Raw genomic sequence first — 20908 nt, forward strand, 5'->3', positions numbered from 1 at the left:
GAAAAAAGAAGAAAAAAAAAAAAGAAAGGTGAAGTTTCAAGCAAAAAAGGGGCCTGTACTCCTTATTTCGTCCCCACCACCCATCAGCTGCGACAACATGATGTGAAAAATGTGGAGCTCAACCCAGATTACACTTGTAGCCAATCGATCACTCGGCTTAACCAATCACAACCGCTCTTTGTCTTCTATATGAGTTCGCTGCATGATTTACAACGCAGGAGGAGTCTGAAGAGCCTCAGAGATGGTGCCACTCTACCTGCTCGTTCTCTGTCAAATATGTAAGTACTGTCTGGATTTTTCTATTACTTTTTGCCAGCGGAGGTGATAAGATGTTTTTATTGTTGTTTTCTTCGTACAGGTCAGGTGGCAGCTGTTTACGACATGATTCAGGACAGTGGAGTCATAACAGCCAGAGTTGGGGAGAACGTGACTTTACAATGTTCTAGTCAAGACAATACAGTCACATTTATTTACTGGTATCAGCAAATCCTGATGGGAAAACCTCAGCTGATATCAGTCAGGATGACGCAGAAGTCAGAAGTTACCATTTCTGCCGAATACCAAGACAGGTTTAAAGTCGTTATGCAAAACAAAAAAGGCATCAATGATCTCATAATCTCAGATCTTAAAGTGTTCGATTCAGCAGTGTATTACTGTGGGATACTGCACTTTAATGCTGTAGAGTTTGGACAGGGGGTTTTCCTTCATGTGAAATCATCTCAGTCCAACATCCAACCCTCCATCCATCAACCGGCATTGATGCCACTTCAACTGGGGCAGAATGGAAACTTGAGCTGCATAGTGAACTCTGAACCCTGTGCAGGAGGGCAAATGTTTTACTGGTTAAAGCAAGGTGGCTCTCAGCCTGCAGTGGTGTATCCCGGTGAAGGATGGTGCAGCAATGAGGGAAGAAATTGCACTTCACACTTCCTGGTGAAGTCTGCAGGGTCCTCTGATCCTGGGACCTACTACTGTGCCGTGGACATCTGCGGGAAGATTGTTTTTGGAAACGGAACCAAGGTGGAAATCGAAGGTATAGACTACAACCTCATGTCAAACATGTGGAAAGAATCTGCTGAGCTCAGCTAAAAGAAACTTTTCTTTCTTGCATGTTAGAATCTCCCAATATCAACTGTTTGCTAGTGTATTCACTGAGCGTCGTATTGGCGGTATCCGTTGTTGTGCTCCTCGTCCTGGTTTCTATGATGTGCAAGCTGAAAAATAAGACGTGCTCTGACTGCAAAGGTGAGGATTTGACAAAAATATACATTAATGTGGGATGAATTCAATGAATTGCTCATTCAGATACTTTGACTTTCAGGAACTGTTTCTCAGCACACATGCTCTGCAGGCTCCAATGATCCTGTAAGTGAAAATAAAACTGACCCATAGTACCATAGTTTTTCTTGACTCCTGTTCTGTACGACTCTGAATTCATGTTTTTGTTATTACCAGAACCAAGATGCACATGATCTTCATTATGCTGCCTTAAGTGTGGGAAGGAACACCGAACGTCATTTTCCGGATAATCCACCTGCCTGTGTGTACTCTGGACTGAGGATCACAAAAGACTGAAGAACCACTTTGCAGTCTCAGAGGAATGGAATAAATTCCCACAACATGTTATTATGTTCTGAATATGCAATTAAAAATTTTGTGGACAGAAATTAAACATATTCTTTGTCTATAGTACTTGTTAACAGGTGGAAATACCACATCATTGTTGAAAGTATCATTTTGTGGATATTATCTGCACACCTGCATTGACAGATTATTAAAAACTTTGAAGTTTGAGTTTCTTTAATGTATTTTCTCAATAGAGGAGGGTCTTGAATCCACTGTCCCTCCTACCTCTCTGTCAGATATGGTTCCCGAACACAGTCACATTGAAGTCTGTCAGCTCATACGATCTTACTGTGGATCGGCATCAAACTAGCTCATGAAAGTCCCTCAGCTTCCATTGTTATCCACTTCATTGCTTGTGACGTAGGGCTAACTCTCACGGTTAACGTTTGACTCGTGTGGTAAACGTGGTGTGAACTACTAAGTTTCCATAGATGGAAACTTCAGCCTCGGCACAGCTTTAGCACACAAGCTGGCCTCCAGGTCACAGCTTCTTTAACCTCAGCGAGGCTCATCTCACGAATGAGCATATTAAAGGAAAGGATAACAGCAGGTTAACATCACATTAACATTACAACAGGAACCTTTCAAGACTTTACTTTTGCAGTTGTAAACAATCAAAAATACAATATCTAAAAACACTACGGAAATCATTTATGATGCTCTTTATCAGATCAGTTGTTTTGCCTTAAAAATACTTGAAAAGTTTTAGTTTATATTTGGAGAAAAAGAATAACTCATAAAACCAAAAATACTTGAAGTGCTGTTCTCTTTAGAGCTTCATGGCCTACCAGGAGAGTGATGAATATGAATCCGAGCCCTGATGGACATATTCAATCTGCAGATGCAACTGTCACAGACTTAATTAAACAGGTTTATGAAACAGAAGGTTAACGAGAGTAAATCCGAGGGCCGAGTCTCGGAGTAGAGCTAGACGGCGGAGGTGAGCGGTGGAGGTTTGGAGCAGAGCAGATGGAGGTGCAGGCAACAGAGGGTGGCTGTCGAGGTGGAGGGATCCCAGGGAAATTCTCCGGAGGCCGGGCATTGAAGAGCAGCCAGGTGAGCTTGTGGCAGACGAGGCGAAGACAGAGGTGATCCAGGTGAGGGAGTTCAACGGTCTGTCATCGGAAAGTGGACAACAGCCAGCTTATATCGAGACAGGAACAGGTGGAACAGATCAGGACACTCTCCGAACAGTTGATGCCAATCAGCTGACTACACCACTCCAGCACCTCACACCACAGCACGCCCACCTGAAACAGAGAAGGGAGGGGGGAAAAATACAGCAATCCTGCGCCTCTCCAGTGGCCGAGGCAGCGGGCATGACAGTAACGCTGAAGGATAAAGTTTACAGCTGACCAGTTAGCAGCCTGGTTGTCATCCTCGCTGTTCTGCTCAGAGAAGACGTGGACAAATCCAAACCCACAACCTCTTATCCACCAATACGAGGGGGTACCCAAAAGAAACCGGAATTTGGTCAGAAAACAATAATAATAATGAGTTCCGACTTCTGGCCGTCAGATGTGCTGCAGGTAAGCCTCATGCACATCTGTGAGAAATCTGAGCTCCGAGAGTTACACTGACGCCTGTCAGGCGCTATTTATAGCAACAGAGTGCAGAGGAGGTCTGCGATTTTTTCCAAAATGGCGACATTGACTGGGAAGCCAGAGCAGCGTGCAAACATTAAATTCTGCTTTTTGCTGGGAAAAAACAGCAGCAGAAACACTCACCTTGTTGCAGCAAGCCTACAAGGATGATGCTCTGGGGAAGAATCAGGTCCATGAGTGGTTCGGATGGTTTAAAAAGGGCCAGATGTCCGCGCGTCAGGTCCGCTCAGCCGTGAAAACAATGCTGAGTTGCTTTTCCGCTGTCCAGGGTATCGTCCACAGCGAGTTTGTCCCTCCAGGTCAGACTGTAAATCAGGACTACTACATCGACTGGACCAGTGCATGAAAGTGGATAAAGATAGGAAGTTCTCCTTCATTATAAAGTAAAATTATTTACTGGATTCTCCCCATATTTCCAATGATCTGTGGTTACGGTCAGTTTTATTCAAAACATCACATGTGCAGCCATGACACGGGGTACTTGGATGTTGTAAAACTGCCCGTTTTACCATTCAAATACAATATAAGAGGAAAAGATGCCAAACTTTTCCCACTTTTAGATATTCTCATGAGGAGAACATGCACACCAGATCCTGTAGAACCCCTCTCCACTGGTAAAGTGTACGTAAAGAACAATATGGAGCTAGCTGGTTGTTAAATAGAGACATAAACCCTCCACTCTGCTTATTTTCCCATTCTTTCCATAATATAATGGCTCACTTTACATTATTCCACATGTTACACAGCTGCTTACAAGTGAAATACTGTATTTTCCGCACTATAAGGCTCCCTGGATTAATAGGCACACAGTCAATGTATGTCTTTTATGAAAAAAAAAAATTCATATATGGGGCACACCGTATTTTAAGGCGCATAGGATTTATAGAATAGTATGAGCGAAATATATATTGGCAATATAGGTGGTTACATTCTCGGTTGAAATGTGTGAGTAAAGCGACATATCAGAGCGAGTTTGACTGAGGATCGCTCCTCTTCACGAATATGCAGCTCAGAGCGCGGCCATGACTGGTCTAAACCGCTTGTCACCGGGGTTCAGCCAGCTGCGGTCTCCCAAGTGAAGTGGCCCACCGACAGCTCAGCCGCAGCCAGCCAGCCGCTCCCGGCATCCCGGCGGGTGGGCTGCCGGGCAGGAGCCGGCTGCTCTCGGCGTTGCAGCGTGCAGGCTGCCGCCCGGCGTCCAGCCACTCCCCACATCGGCCGGCTGTGCAGCCGCACGCTGTGCTCCCCAGTTGGGAGACTGGAGGACAATTGTGTGATTATGGTGACTGACAGGTTGGAGGTGGAGAATGTGCCTGTCGCACGTTCTTGTGGGAGGCGCTTAACTTGCGTGAGGGCGTGATGTCAGAGAAAACAGGACAGGATTGGCTGTGTTGGGTTTCAAATCGCCATCTTAGATGGGTCAAATAATTTTAAAAGACGTGTTTTCTTTTCAATCCGTTAAAATAGCGTTTTGATACACACAGATCTGCACAAGCATAGTGCTCCACCGACGGATATACCGGCACACAGTGGCTTAAGACTATGGTTTCTACTGCTGTGTATATCCTTCCGTGGAGCACTGTGCATGCGCAGGTCTGTGTGTATCAAAACTTTATTTTAACGGATTAAAAAGAAAACACGTCTTTTAAAATGTTTTCTAACCATTCGGATTTACTTCACGTGCTAATACGCCATCCCCTGGACCACTGGAAGGAGTATTTTGTCCACTTTCGTCAGTCCGGCTCTGACTCCTATTCACCTCCATCAATTGAGCTAAGCTAACTATGATGCTAACAGCTGAGATCCAGCCACGACGCACAGACACAAAAAAGGTATTTATGAGCTTATCTCACTTTGTCAATGATAGAGAAAGGGTGTGGGTCCAAAATCTTTGGAGTATTCCTTTAAAGGGGCTGTATCATGCTTTTTTAGCTAGTCCAAACCCTAGAAATGGCATGAACATGGTAATAGTTTATTTTTGGCCCTAAGGAAAAGTGATTTTGTGTGAAATAAAAGATTTTCCGGGGCAAATTCTGAAACCCGGAAGAAAAAACGCTGCGTTTCACTGAAAATCCCACCTCTCCCCCTGTGGACTTTGACTGACAGCGTACTTCAACCAATCAGCGCTTCAAAACAAATACGCTAGCTAGCTTTAGCTCTTTAGTTCTAGCTTCTCCACATGCAAAAACGTCTTTTCCTGTGAGAAACTCACCAAGCGCAGACCCTTCAGACTCTTGCTCTTGCTTAACTGTTGCTTTCAGACGATGGTCAAAGTTTATCCTCGAAATCGGAGTTACAAAAAGCAGCAACGCTGATTGCCGAGGGCCTGCGGGAGGGGGGCTCAGGGGGTTTACAGTCAGGTCGGCACCACTCCAAGTCGGCCCCGGCCAACTCGGCACCGCCCCGGGATACAGTCAACTCGGCATCAAGCCAACTCGGCATCAAGCCAAGTCGGCATCAAGCCAAGTCGGCATCAAGCCAAGTCGGCATCTCGCCAAGTCGGCCTCACGGGCGGGGGGGCTCTCGAGTGGCCGAGTTGGTCGGTGCGGACTTGACTGTAAGCTGCTTACCAACTCGGCCAAAAGCGTCTTTCTTTTTTTTTTTAATCACGATGGTGGATAATGTACCTGGGAGCTTCATGTTTGACGTCCGAGTAGCTTAGCTACAAGCGCGCAGCGCTTAGCGGCTGTCTGGTCATGTGACCGGTCCCAAGGCATTCTGGGAATCGTAGTGCAGCGATGCCGGCTGCGCCGCGACGATTTGCAGTTTTTTTCGTGCCGGCAGCGCCGCTTCTCCTCACGTAGCAGGCAGGGGACTGGAGGACAAACTGTGTGGTTATGGTGACTGACAGGTTAGAGGTGGAGAATGGACCTGGAGCTTCATGGTTGACGTCCTGTTTGAACCGAGTAGCTTAGCTACGAGCGCACAGCGCGAGCGGCTGTCTGGTCATGTGACCAGATCATGTGACCGGCATGTGATCCGCGAACGCCGCCTGATCAAACCAGTCGCCTGTGCATTATAATGTTATTGTAATGTTCTCCACCCCTGAAGTTTGGTCAGCCAGTACAATTAATTTATTTTTACCCAATCAGTGGAAACCTAGAAAGACCGAAGCTGCATGACGAACTCGATCATACTTGTTGTATTTCATCCCAACCACAACATAATACCTGTATTGCATTATGCTTATGCTGATTTGTTCATTTCTGATCAACATTGTTAGTTTATCAGTCATTATTCTTTTCTTTAACAAACATTGTCATTTGCAAAAGAATGTATTTTGTTGTAAATGTTGTTTGCCCGCCATCTAGTGTGCGTCAACAGTAATAGCAACTGGGACTGTAATATCAAACGATTACCAGTCGTACATGTTAAGCTGTTCATATGGTTTCTTGGCGTTCATAAGCTCATAAACGTAGCCCTCCGGTAAAATATTATATACATTTCATTTCACTGAAATGACGGTCGTCATGTTTACATTTAAATCACGTGTCAAACTCCAGTCCTCAGGAGCGGTGACCCTACATGTTTTAGATCTAATTGTAAATCTAATTGTACTGGCTGACCAAACTTCAGGGGTGGAGAACATTACAATAAAATTATAATGTAGGCGACTGGTTTGATCAGGCAGCGTTCGCGGATCACATGCCGGTCACATGATCTGGTCACATGACCAGACAGCCGCTCGCGCTGTGCGCTCGTAGCTAAGCTACTCGGTTCAAACAGGACGTCAACCATGAAGCTCCAGGTCCATTCTCCACCTCTAACCTGTCAGTCACCATAACCACACAGTTTGTCCTCCAGTCCCCTGCCTGCTACGTGAGGAGAAGCGGCGCTGCCGGCACGAAAAAAACTGCAAATCGTCGCGGCGCAGCCGGCATCGCTGCACTACGATTCCCAGAATGCCTTGGGACCGGTCACATGACCAGACAGCCGCTAAGCGCTGCGCGCTTGTAGCTAAGCTACTCGGACGTCAAACATGAAGCTCCCAGGTACATTATCCACCATCGTGATTAAAAAAAAAAAGAAAGACGCTTTTGGCCGAGTTGGTAAGCAGCTTACAGTCAAGTCCGCACCGACCAACTCGGCCACTCGAGAGCCCCCCCGCCCGTGAGGCCGACTTGGCGAGATGCCGACTTGGCTTGATGCCGACTTGGCTTGATGCCGAGTTGACTGTATCCCGGGGCGGTGCCGAGTTGGCCGGGGCCGACTTGGAGTGGTGCCGACCTGACTGTATCCCGGCTCAGGGGAGCCATCTTCACCGTGTGACGTGAATATGGGAAATGGAGCGTTTTCACGGGTGCGGGAGGGGCTGCCTCTCTGAGCAGCACAAACACTGGGAAAGCTTAAACACGCAGGGACAAAGGAAAAAAAACGCTTTGGGGGTGTTTTTGGTGAGTACATAACTATATAACAAGGCTAAAACATACAAAAAGTGAATTTTGCATGATACAGCCCCTTCAAGGGTTTGGGCTGGCCTGGGAAGGCCTCGGGATTCTCCTTGAAGAGCTGGAGGAAGTGTTTGGGGACAGGGAAGTCTGTGCATCCCTGGTTGGACTGCTGCCTCCACAACCCGGTCCCAGATAATTGGTTGAAAATGGATGCATGGATAGACAGATGGTATCAGTCCTGAAGAAAACCATGTTGGTCTATCTTCAGTAAATATGTCACGTTTAAGATGACATTATGCTTGTAACACCATGATGTAGCTTCAGTATAGGCAACAAAGTGTTAAGAGCTTGTTTACTGAAGCAGGTAGTGATGTTGGATTGCAATCTCTTTGATAAGCAACTTTATTGCTGCTGTTTATACAGACTGGTAATAACAAAAGGCTAAGTTAAAATGTATTTATCCTAACCCAAGTAGGATTTTTTGTTGTTGTAGGAAACCACATAGACTCTCACACACTCACACCCCTGTGGATTATGTGTACAAATGAAGTGAAGAGACGAGGAAAGCTCCAATCATCTTCTCAGTCTCTTCTTTGACCTTACTCTGATCCGCCTTAAGAGGTGCTCTGTCTCGTACTCCCAGTGTGAACCTGGTGAGCAAACACTTAGCCCGCACCTACCCATCAGAGTGATCCCTCCACTCAAAAGCGGTCTTCATCTTCTACTTGAGCTTGCTGCACAAACTGCAGCACAGGAGGAGTCTGAAGAGCCTCAGAGATGGTGCCACTCTACCCGATTGTTCTCAGTAACATATGTAAGTACTGTCTGGTTTGTTCTATTACTTTATGTGAGGAGAACTGATTAGATATTTTTATGTTGTTTTCTTCGTACAGGGCAGGTGGCAGCTGTTTACAGCATGATTCAGGACAGTGGAGTCATAACAGCCAGAGTTGGAGAGAACGTGACTTTACAATGTTCTAGTCAAGACAGTACATTAACATTTATTTACTGGTTTCAGCAAATCCTGATGGGCAAACCTCAGCCAATATCAGTCACGATGACGCGTCAAACAGAAGCTACCATTTCTGCCGAATACCAAGACAGGTTTAAAGTCTTTGTGCAAAACAAAAAAGGCATCAATGATCTCATAATCTCAGATGTTAAACTGTTCGATTCAGCAATGTATTACTGTGGGACAGTGCCCTTTAATGTTATAGAGTTTGGACAGGGGGTTTTCCTTCATGTAACTCCGTCTCAGTCCATCCAACCCTCCATCCATCAACCGGCATTGATGCCACTTCAACTGGGGCAGAATGGAAACTTGAGCTGCACAGTGAACTCTGAACCCTGTGCAGGAGGGCAAATGTTTTACTGGTTAAAGCAAGGTGGCTCTCAGCCTGCAGTGGTGTATCCCGGTGAAGGATGGTGCAGCAATGAGGGAAGAAATTGCACTTCACACTTCCTGGTGAAGTCTGCAGGGTCCTCTGATCCTGGGACCTACTACTGTGCCGTGGACACCTGCGGGAAGATTGTTTTTGGAAACGGAACCAAGCTGGAAATTGAAGGTATAGGCTACAACCTCATGTCAAACATGTGGAAAGAATCTGCTGAGCCCAGCTAAAAGAAACTTTTCTTTCTTGCATGTCAGAATCTCCCAATATCAACTGTTTGCTGGTGTATTCACTGAGCGTCGTATTGGCGGTATCCGTTGTTGTGCTCCTCGTCTTGGTTTCTATGATGTGCAAGCTGAAAAATAAGATGTGCTCTGACTGCAAAGGTGAGGATTTGACAAAAATATACATTAATGTGGGATGAATTCAATGAATTGCTCATTCAGATATTTTGACTTTCAGGAACTGTTTCTCAGCACACATGCTCTGCAGGCTCCAATGATCCTGTAAGTGAAAATAAAACTGACCCATAGTGCCATATCTTTGTTTGTCTTGATTCCTGTTCTGTACAACTCTGAATTCATGTTTTTGTTATTACCAGAACCAAGACGCACACGATCTTCATTATGCTGCCTTAAGTGTGGGAAGGAACACCGAACGTCATTTTCCGGATAATCCACCTGCCTGTGTGTACTCTGGACTGAGGATCACAAAAGACTGAAGAACCACTTTGCAGTCTCAGAGGAATGGAATAAATTCCCATGGCATGTTGCTATTATGTTCTGAATATGCAATTTAAAATTTTGTGGACAGAAACTAAACATATTCTTTGTCTATAATACTTGTTTTTGTTTTAACAGGTTGAAATACCACATCATTGTTGAAAGTATCATTTTGTAGATATTATCTGCACACCTGCATTGACAGATTATTAAAAAGTTTAAAGTTTGACTTTCTCGAATGATTATTGTGGGTGTCTCTTCAATGTGCTTTTCCAATAGAGGAGTATCTTGAATCCACTGTCCCTCCTACCTCTATGTCAGATATGGTTCTCAAACACAGTCACAGTCTGTCGGCTCATACGATCTGATTCTGGATCGGTATCAAACAAGGTTATGAAAGTCCCTCAGCTTCTATTGTTCTCTTTGCACTTTATTGCTCGCAACGTCCGACTAACGCACATGGTTAACATTTGACTCGTGTGGTGAACGTGGTGTGAACTACAAAGTTTCCTTAGATGGAAACTTCAGCCTCGGCACAGATTGAACACACAAGCTGGCCTCCAGGTCACCGCTTCTTTAACCTCAATGAGGCTCATCTCACGAATGAGCACATAAAAGGAAAGATTAACAGCAGGTGACACAAACAGGGACCTTTCAGGACTTTACTTTTGCAGTTGTAAACAATCAAAAATACAATATCTAAAAATACTACGGAAATCATTTATGATGCTCTTTATAAGATCAGTTGTTTTGCCTTAGCAATACTTGAAAAATTTTAGTTTATATTTGAAGTCAAGAAATAAATCATAAAACAATTAAATTTTAAATTGTACTCAGAGTGATGGGAGCACCAGAAAAAAATGGACTGCAGGGTACGAAAACACCACAGTTACACATAATCTCAACATTGACGCATTGATTTGTTAAACTGTACAAGGCCAATAGTAGGTCTCTGGAAAATACTTGAAGCTCTGTTCTCCCCAGAGCTTCATGGCCTATCAGGAGAAAGATGAAGATGAACCTGAGCCCTGATGGACACCTTTGATCTGTAGATGCAACAGTGAAGGGTAAAGTTTACAGTTGACCAGTTAGCAGCCTGGTTGTCATCCCTGCTCTTCTGCTCACAACCTCTTATCCACCATAAACTTTGTTGCCGTTGTTGATGAGCGGGGCAGCTGTAGAAAAGGCCACAAAGTCACCAGTTTAATATGAAGTGATAGTTCAAGTTCCTTTAATTATTAATCAGTGTTCATTACAGTGGCGATAGCTCTAAGAATGCAGGGGAAGCTCAACTTCAGCCAGGGGCTGGAGGCAGTTTGGACCACAAAATTTCATTAATGCTCTTTGCAGATGATATTGTGCTGTTGACTTCATCAAACCTGGACCTACAGCATGCAGTGGGATAGTTTGCAGCCGAGGGTGAAGTGACAGGGATGAGAATCAGCACCTCCAAGTCTGAGGCCATGGTCCTTGACCGGAAGAAGGGAGTCTGTTATCTCCGGATCGGCAGAGAGACCTTGCTCCAAGTGGAGGAGTTCAAGTGTCTCAGGGTCCTGTCCTGTTCACGAGTGGGAGGAGGATGGAGTGTTAGATTGACAGGTGGTTTATTGAAAACATCACATGTGCAGCCATGACATGGGGTACTTGGATGTTTTAAAACTGCTCGTTTTACTGTTCAAATACAATATAAGAGGAAAAGATGCTGATGTTTTGTTTCACTTTTAGATATTCTCATGAGGAGAACATGCTCACCAGATCCTGGGGAATCTTTCTTCACAAGTAAAATGTACGTAAAGAACAAAATGGAGCAAGCTGGTTGTTAAATAGTGACATAAACCCTCCACTCTGTTTATTTTCCTGTTCTTTCCATTACATAATAGCTCACTTTATATTATTCCATATGTTACACAGCTGCTTACAAGTGAAATAACTTATTTGAGGCCTTACATTGGACAAAACACTTCAAATACATGAACTGCTTTAGTCCTACTGACTATGTTTTATGACAAACAGGAACATAATTTGAAAATTGATCAGTTTACGATCACTTTTAAGGTGAAAACATGTTTTCCTCGTGCAATGTGGGAGCGAGGCGCTGCCTGCGAGTGTGGTGTGCTGTGGTGAGAATGTCAGAGCAGACCGCACACATATCCATCAAAACTGATCAGCACCAGATTTTTCTTATCTTTATGTGTGGTGTCTAGAGGAGATAAAAAGTCACTTAAGATTTTCAGAATCTTTATGTGTGTGGTCTGCTTCAGTATTTTGTCTGGCCTGGGAAGGCCTCGGGATCCTCCTTGAAGATCTGGAGGAAGTGTTTGGGGACAGGGAAGACTGTGGATCCCTGGTTGGACTGCTGCCTCCACGACCCGGTCCCAGATAAGCATTTGAAAATGGATGGAAGGATGGATGGATGCATGGATGGGTAGACAGATGGTATCAGTCCTGAAAAAAACCACGTTGGTCTATCTTCAGTAAATATGTCATGTTTAAGATGACATTATGCTTGTATCACCATTGTGTAGCTTCAGTATAGGCAACAAAGTGTTAAGTGCTTGTTTACTGAAGCAGGTAGTGATGTTGGATTGCAATCTCTTTGATAACCAACTTTATTGCTGCTGTTTATGCAGACTGGCAATAAAAACAGGCTAAGTTCAAATTTATTTATCCTAAGTACAGTGGGGCAAAAAAGTATTTAGTCAGCTACCAATTGTGCAAGCTCTACCACTTAAAAGAGAGGCCTGTAATTGCAATCATAGTCATCAATACTTTGTTATATACCCTTTGTTGGCAATGACAGAGGTCAAATGTTTTCTTTAAGTCTTCACAAGGTTTTCACACACCTTTGCTGGTATTTTGGGCCATTCCTCCATGCAGAACTCCTCTGGAGCAGTGATGTTTTGGGGCTGTCATTGCACAACACGGACTTTCAACTCCCTCCAAAGACTTTCTATTACCCCTTTCCCACTGGCCAAAAAAACCCGTTTAAACCCGCTAAGTCATGGCAGTGGGAAAAGGTTTGACCCGGGATTTCGACCCGGGTCGTTCACCCTGCAATCGACCTGGTAAATTCCCTGGTGAGTTTGTAGAGGCTTTTAGTGGGAGGAAGTTACATGATGACGTCGACGCAGCGCGGCTAAGTTAGTGCGCTAGTTGTTGTTTCTGGACACAGCGTGAGATTTCGTTCGTCAACATGACCCAGCAATGCCAAGATAGGGAGACCAAAGAGCTCCTCCTGATCCGTGGGGAAGAGGAGATTCGTCTACAGGTAACAGAGACTGTTTCCGCTACATTGTTTACTTTCGTTTTGCTCTGTCGCGTTGATGATGTCATCAACGTGGGACACCATCAGTGCGGGAAAATGCAGCGATGCGGCTCGCCAGCAGGAGGTGAGACGCGGGTCTGCAGGCGGTGGGAAAGGCGTCTAAAAAGGCGATAGTTAGCGGGTCGCAGACACGGGTCGACCCGGTAGTTGCAGTGGGAAAGGGGTATATGAGGTTGAGGTCTGGAGACTGGCTAGGCCACTCCAGGACCTTGAAATGCTTCTTACAAAGCCACTCCTTTGTTACCTGGATGGTGTGTTTGGGATCATTGTCATGCTGAAAGACCCAGCCACGTTTCAGCTTCAATGTCCTTACTGATGGAAGGAGGGTTTCACTCAAAATGTCACGATACATGGCCCCATTCATTTTTTCCTTTACACGGATCAGTTGTCCTGGTCCCTTTGCAGAAAGACAGGCACAAAGCATGATTTTTCCACTCCCATGCTTCACGGTAGGCATGGTGTTCTTTGGATGCAATTCAGCATTCTTTCTCCTTCAAACACGAGAAGTTGTGTTTCTACCAAAAAGTTCTAATTTGATTTCATCTGACCATATGACATTCTTCCAACCCTCCTCTGGATCAACCAAATGCTCTCTAGCAAACTTCAGACGGGCCTGGACGTGTACCAGCTTCAGCAGGGGGACACGTCTGGCACTGCAGGGTTTGAGTCCCTGGCAGCGTAGTGTGTTACTGATAGTAGCCTTTGTTACTTTGGTCCCAGCTCTCTGCAGGTCATTCACTAGGTCCCCTGTGTGGTTCTGGGATTTTTGCTCACCATTCTTGTGATCATTTTGATCCCACGGGGTGAGATCTTTCAAGGAACCCCAGATTGAGGGAGATTATCAGTGGTCTTGTATGTTTTCAATTTTCTACTAATTGGTCCCACAGTTGATTTCTTCACACCAAGCTGCTTATCTATTGCAGATTGAGTCTTCCCAGCCTGGTGTTAGTCTACAATTTTGTTTCTGGTGTTCTTTGACAGCTCTTTGGTCTTGGCCATAGTGGCGTTTGGAGTGTGACTGTTTGAGGTTGTGGACAGGTGTCTTTTAAACTGATAAATAGTTCAAACAGGTGCCATTAATACAGGTAACGAGTGGAGGACAGAGGAGTCTCTTAAAGGGATACTTCAACATTTTTGCAAATTGGCCCATTTAGCGCAATTCCTTAGTCATTTCGAACAGCATACTTACTTTTTTTGTGAGGGCGAGCTGTTGTTTATTCAGAGGCGAGTCGGGGAAGGTTTTCGGGACAGACACAATGAAAGTGAATGGTATTTTTGGTTCCCCTCGTCAAACTCATCAAATACACAATCTAACAACCCCAAAGCACTTTGGTGGACACGTTATAATCCGCACATTCACTACGCTGTGAAGTATTAATGCAAAATTACGAGATTGAGTTGTTTATGTGAAGATTGCTAAGATGGAACTACTTACTAAACATGGCGTCTGGGCGTAGTGATTTCAAAAGAAAAAGTAGTTCCCAGTATTTGCTTCAGTGTCGTAACGCTACATTATTATTTGCTGGCGTTCCACAGCGTAGTGAATGTGCGGATTATAACGTGTCCACCAAAGTGTTTTGGGGTTTTTGGATTGTGTATTTGATGAGTTTGTCAAGGGGGAACAAAAATACCATCCACTTCCATTGTGTCTGTCCCGAAAACCTTCCCCGACTCGCCTCTGAATAAACAACAGCTCGCCCTCACAAAAAAAGTAAGTATGCTGTTCGAAATGACTAAGGAATTGCGCTAAATGGGCCAATTTGCCAAAATGTTGAAGTATCCCTTTAAAGAAGAAGTTACAGCTCTGTTTGAGCCAGAAGTCTTGCTTTTTTGTAGGCGACCAAATACTTATTTTCCACCATAATTTGCAAATAAAATGAAAATTTAAAAATCAGATAATGTGATTTTCTGGATTTTTTTTTCTCATTCTGTCTCTCATAGTTGAGGCATACCTGTGATGACAATTACAGGCCTATTTCATCTTTTTAAGTTGGAGAACTTGCACAATTGGTGGCTGACTAAATACTTTTTTGCCCCACTGTAGTGTTTTTTGTTGTAGGAAACCACATACACTCTTACACGCTCACACCCCTGTGGATTATGTGCACAAATAAAGAGAAGAGACGATAAAAGCGCCAATCATCTTCGCAGTCCTTTCTTTGACCTTACTCTGAACCACCTTAAGAGGTGCTCTGTCTCGTACTCCCAGTGTGAACCTGGTGAGCAAACCCTGAGCCCGCACCTACCCATCAGAGCGATCCCTCCACTTGAAGCGGTCTTTATCTTCTACTTGAGCTTGTTGCAGAAACTGCAACGCAGGAGGAGTCTGAAGAGCCTCAGAGATGATGGCACTCTACCTGCTCGTTGTCAGTAAAATATGTAAGTACTGTCTGGTTTGTTCTATTACTTTATGTGAGAAGAAATGAATAGCTATTTTTATGTTGTTTTCTTCGTACAGGTCAGGTGGCAGCTGTTTACGACATGATTCAGGACAGTGGAGTCATAACAGCCAGAGTTGGGGAGACCGTAACTTTACAATGTTCTAGTCAAGACAGTACATTAACATTTATTTACTGGTTTCAGCAAATCCTGATGGGCAAACCTCAGCTAATATCAGTCACGATGACGCGTCAAACAGAAGCTACCATTTCTGCCGAATACCAAGACAGGTTTAAAGTCTTTGTGCAAAACAAAAAAGGCATCAATGATCTCATAATCTTAGATGTTAAACTGTTTGATTCAGCAATGTATTACTGTGGGACAGTGCCCTTTAATGTTATAGAGTTTGGACAGGGGGTTTTCCTTCATGTAACTCCGTCTCAGTCCATCCCACCCTCCATCCATCAACCGGCATTGATGCCACTTCAACTGGGGCAGAATGGAAACTTGAGCTGCACAGTGAACTCTGAACCCTGTGCAGGAGGGCAAATGTTTTACTGGTTAAAGCAAGGTGGCTCTCAGCCTGCAGTGGTGTATCCCAGTGAAGGATGGTGCAGCAATGAGGGAAGAAATTGCACTTCACACTTCCTGGTGAAGTCTGCAGGGTCCTCTGATCCTGGGACCTACTACTGTGCCGTGGACACCTGCGGGAAGATTGTTTTTGGAAACGGAACCAAGGTGGAAATTGAAGGTATAGGCTACAACCTCATGTCAAACCTGTGGAAAGAATCTGCTGAGCTCAGCTAAAAGAAACTTTTCTTTCTTGCATGTCAGAATCTCGCAATATCAACTGTTTACTGGTGTATTCACTGAGCGTCGTATTGGCGGTATCCGTTGTTGTGCTCCTCGTCTTGGTTTCTATGATGTGCAAGCTGAAAAATAAGACGTGCTCTGACTGCAAAGGTGAGGATTTCACAAAAATATACGTTAATGTGGCTGAATTAAATGAATTACTCATTCACACATTTTGAATTGCAGGAACTGTTTCTCAGCAAACATGCTCTGCAGGCTCCAAGGATCATGTAAGTGATAATAAAACTGAACCGAAGAGTAACCACATCTTTTTTTTTTTAATCTTGCTTCCTGTTCTGTACAACTCTGAATTCATGTTTTTGTTATTACCAGAGCCAAGTCTTCATCCACAGGCTTCGTTATGCTGCCTTAACTGTGGGAATGAACACTGGATGTCATCCAGAGGAAACTGTCTGTGTGTACTTTCAAATGAAGATCAGAAAAGATTGACAAACCACTTTGCAGTCAAAGAGGAATGTAATAAATTCTCATCATATGTTCTGCATATGCAATGGAACATTTTGAGGATGGCAAATAAACATATTACTTGTTTGAACAGGTGAAACATCATTGTTGGAAGTATCATTTTGTGTATATTATCTGCACACCTGTATTTACAGACTATTAAAAAGTTTGAAGTTTGAGTTTCTTGAATGATTATGATTATTTATGTGTTTTTTTCCTCGTAAAGGACAGTCTTGAATCCTCTGTCCCTCCTACCTCTCTGTCAGATATGGTTCCCGAACAACGTCACATTGAAGTCTGTCGGCTCATACGATCTGATTCTGTATCGGCATCAAACAAGCTCATGAAAGTCCCTCAGCTTCTATTGTTCTCTTTACACTTCATTGCTTGCGACGTCCGGTTAACTCTCACTGTTAACGTTTGACTCGTGTGGTGAACGTGGTGTGAACTACAAAGTTTCCATAGATGGAAACTTCAGCCTCGGCACAGCTCGAGCACACAAGCTGGCCTCCAGGTCACCGCTTCTTTAACCTCAGCGAGGCTCATCTCACGACACTCTGAGCACATAAAAGGAAAGATTCACAGCAGGTGACACAAACAGGGACCTTTCAAGACTTTACTTCTGTACTTGTACTCAATCGAAAATACAATGTCTAAAAATATTAGGGAAATCATAAATGATGCTCTTCATAAGATCAGTTGTTTTCCCTTAGACATAGTTACAAAGTTTTAGTTGATATTTGGAGTAAAGGAATAACTCATAAAACAATTGACTTTTAAATGGTACCCATATCTTTTAGAGGGATGTGAACACCAGAAAAAAAAAGGCTTCAGGATGTGAAAACAACACAGTTTCACATAATCTCAGGATTTATATGTTCATTTATTAAATTGTACAAGGTCTATAGAAGGTTTCTGGAAAATACAAGGAGCTCTGTTCTCTGAGGAAGAATGAAAAGCTTTATCTCATACAAAACTGAGGGTTCTGTGAGAAAGATGTAACCAAAACCACAATAAATCTCATTCTTGGTGAGTATATTTATAAGCTTTTTGCATGAGAACTTGACTTGTAAGGGCACGATGACAGTGTATTGTATTTCATGACATCAACTTCATGCAAAGTCTACAGGTACACTGTGTGCAGCTGTAGACTGGTGATGGTTAAAGACCCTGGACAGATCACACACCAGAGTATCTGCAGAAAATCCACATATGCACAGGGACAACATGCACACGTTACGCAGAAAAAACTGGAATTGAACCCCTGAGTAAGAGGTGAGAGAGGCAACCACAACACAACTGTGAGGCTGCAGAGTTCATGCCTTCAAAAATCATCTATTCCTTTGCTTCAGTGAATCCAGATCTCTTTACCGTGAACTAAAACATAAGAAGACACCATATTTTCATTGTCTACAGAATTCATTCACAGACACACAGCCGCTACAGGTCCTCTCTGCCGTGGGTGTTGAACCTCTCACACATGAGTCAGTGCACATATAGAAAGAACCATAAGAACCAGCAACCATATTTCCTTCAGAAACCATTTCCATGTTTAAGGCAGTTTTGAACGTTACAGTGTTTGGTGCAGTGACCCACGCCAACCCAACAGCCAGCTTTTGTTTTTTGAGCTTTACTCTCGCTGATTGAAAGAACGAGCGCGCTACTGCAACCATTTGCACCTGTGTCTGCTACAGAAATGACTGAAACTCAGACCGGACATTCACACCGTCAAAAAATACCCCCGGATGTGTGAAGTAAACATGTGGCACACAAACCGCCCTGGATGTACGATGGGTTTAATGCAAACGTTCAACACCCAGGTTTCCAAGCAGAGGGGAGTTTTTAATTGCTCTCCTGTGGTGGAAAAATACACTAAAGGTGTTGTTGTTCTCCACCGTGTGCTTCTCTCAGACCCTCTGCGCTCTTTGTGGTCTGACACAGGAAGTCTCTGCAGAGTTTTCATGCGCTGCACCCACAAAGTAACACCCTGTTGCCCAGGACATTTTACAACTTCAAATGATTAAAAATATGGTGTGAAGATGTATAAAAAAGTCTCATGAAACTAGTTCAATAATAACAGAATAAACATAATGTGTCAGATGTAGTGGTGTTTGGCCAGTGGCAGCAAGAGGCTGTAAAATTAAGCATTTCTTCATCTACAATGTGATTCTGCATAGTTACAAACCTTGTATTACAGTAGTTTATTCCATTTTCAGATAAGGTCAATTCAGATGCATTTTATTTTAAGTAGTTTCAGCGTTCTGCAGTGATGCTGAAAAGTGTTGCAAGAATTTATCCTGATCATAATTAGCTTTGCAAAAAATATTGTTCGCTGTCCTACCAACTTTAAGTTTAAAGATACTGGTCAGTGCCCAAAGTCTACAGCATCTATCAATTACACAGTGTGATTCAAATGGATGTAGTAACAAAAAAATAAATAAAATACAGTGCAGAGCTGTCAGCCCTCTTGCACTGTAACCAACTCATAATCCACCTTAACACACACACAGTTTGCCAATCAAACTAATATACTGAATCATTTTCAACAACTCCCCCACAATTCCCTTTCAAGTAAAAGCTAATGCTGGTTTTTGCTACAGTCACATCTCTAACAGTTATTATCAGATTCATAACAGTACATGATTCCAAGTACGGCATTTATTTTTACTAAAATGCTAAATTGTAAATCTTTGTGTTGTGATCATATTAATATTATCTGTATCCTCTATGATACAGTTGAAGTTGCAATATACAAAACACTGATGGAAAAAAAAGTTGTATTATAACAATATTCTAATGAATTATATGTAGGGACTGAGCTACATCCAGAACAATGTTCTCATAACATGGTTTCTGACAACAACTGTTCACAGGACACGATCAGACACCTTCACCCAAGACGTCTGCAACTTGTTTACTGTGATTGAAAGGTTCACGCCAGAGACGTGAGAATCTTTTCTTTTTTTCATCAGTGTGGTCAACAAAGACCATGTCTGCTTTCATACACCTGGGTTCTGTGCTCCCCTGTGAGCCTTGCTCTTCTTCTCTCCATGGTTTTGAACAGGAAGTCCCTGCAGCGTCTTCGCGCGCTGCTGACGTTCAGTGTCCCTTTGATGCCCAGGCGACCACAGGTTGAGCGGATCAACAAGAAAACAAGTTTGAGTTGCAGCTGTTCCCATCAGTTCAGGCTCATGCGGCTTCGAATGCGACGCCGTTGTACTGTCCAAAACCCTCAATGCCGTCAAGTCACTGCGATACCAGAAGTCCTGAAAGGTTCCACTAGAAACAACCCTGACAAGAACACAGCATATAAACTTTAGACATGGTAGCTGCAATTGAAGTAAACTAAATAAAGGAGCTACCCCACGTGTGATGAGTTTTGATCTATATGATCACACAGAAGCATCCAAGTCCATTTTAGCCTGTGAGGCTTGATTGAGTAGAAATTTTATATATTATACCACCAAGAAGTTAAAGCTTTACATTGAATTAGATGCTTCTTTTTAAGTCCTGAGATGAGGAAATTCCACATGTTGCAGCAGCAAAGGAGGAATCACAACCGAAAGGGTACAGAAGTAGGAAAACAAGTACAGCGTATACAAAATATCAGATAATGTATTCAAATACCCAAGTGGAAAAACACACACAGACTTACATGGTGAAGACCAATTCAAAGCCCCTCCATATATATAAGCACAAAGAGATTTTGGCAAAATACAACACCTCCACAACTGTGGTCCTTGGTCCAGGCCCCCAAACCCCCCAGGCAGCCCTGAACAGCAGCTGCCCACAGGCTTCTTCAGGAGAGGCTAAATTCAGAAAACATATTTCACTGTGCTACTTTAAAATTGTGATCTTTTAATTACAAACGAATAACAATGTAAAGGTGCAGTGAAGTGCATGTTCAAAGTGTGTGTGGCACTTTGCAAATTGACCTTATTTTGAAATTTTGGAGGCATTTTCATGGTGTTCACAGCTCCTCAGAATGAACTGTGATGCATTCACTCATCAAGCTGGATATAGTGACCCCACTCAGTCTGGCCGTTTTTCCTCTTTTTTCAACAGAAAACTTTCCCGACAGACAACCTTGATTAAATGAATTATTCAACAAATGATATTAACCGCTACGTAATGAGCAGACCTTGGGAGACAG

At 43.6% G+C, this 20908-nt stretch overlaps 3 protein-coding genes across 3 annotated transcripts; all 3 read left to right on the forward strand.

Moving 5' to 3' along the window:
- LOC115395502 (uncharacterized) lies at positions 1-1787 on the forward strand. The gene is made up of 5 exons (XM_030101073.1): positions 1-278; positions 359-1033; positions 1117-1245; positions 1322-1365; positions 1456-1787. Exons 1-5 carry the CDS (start codon positions 242-244, stop codon positions 1573-1575), a joined length of 1005 nt encoding a protein of 334 aa, XP_029956933.1. The 5' UTR covers positions 1-241; the 3' UTR covers positions 1576-1787.
- Positions 1788-8246: 6459 nt separating this feature from the next.
- On the forward strand, positions 8247-10387 carry LOC115395432 (uncharacterized). The gene is made up of 5 exons (XM_030100987.1): positions 8247-8435; positions 8515-9186; positions 9270-9398; positions 9475-9518; positions 9614-10387. The coding sequence occupies exons 1-5, from the start codon at positions 8399-8401 to the stop codon at positions 9731-9733; spliced, it is 1002 nt and encodes a 333-aa protein (XP_029956847.1). The 5' UTR covers positions 8247-8398; the 3' UTR covers positions 9734-10387.
- A 4623-nt stretch (positions 10388-15010) lies between these two features.
- LOC115395534 (uncharacterized) lies at positions 15011-16860 on the forward strand. The gene is made up of 5 exons (XM_030101108.1): positions 15011-15438; positions 15518-16189; positions 16273-16401; positions 16477-16520; positions 16624-16860. The coding sequence occupies exons 1-5, from the start codon at positions 15402-15404 to the stop codon at positions 16738-16740; spliced, it is 999 nt and encodes a 332-aa protein (XP_029956968.1). The 5' UTR covers positions 15011-15401; the 3' UTR covers positions 16741-16860.
- The last annotated feature ends 4048 nt before the right edge of the window (positions 16861-20908 follow it).

The sequence above is a fragment of the Salarias fasciatus genome, chromosome 10 (genome assembly GCF_902148845.1).
Source record: "Salarias fasciatus chromosome 10, fSalaFa1.1, whole genome shotgun sequence".
NCBI classification, from domain to species: domain Eukaryota; kingdom Metazoa; phylum Chordata; class Actinopteri; order Blenniiformes; family Blenniidae; genus Salarias; species Salarias fasciatus.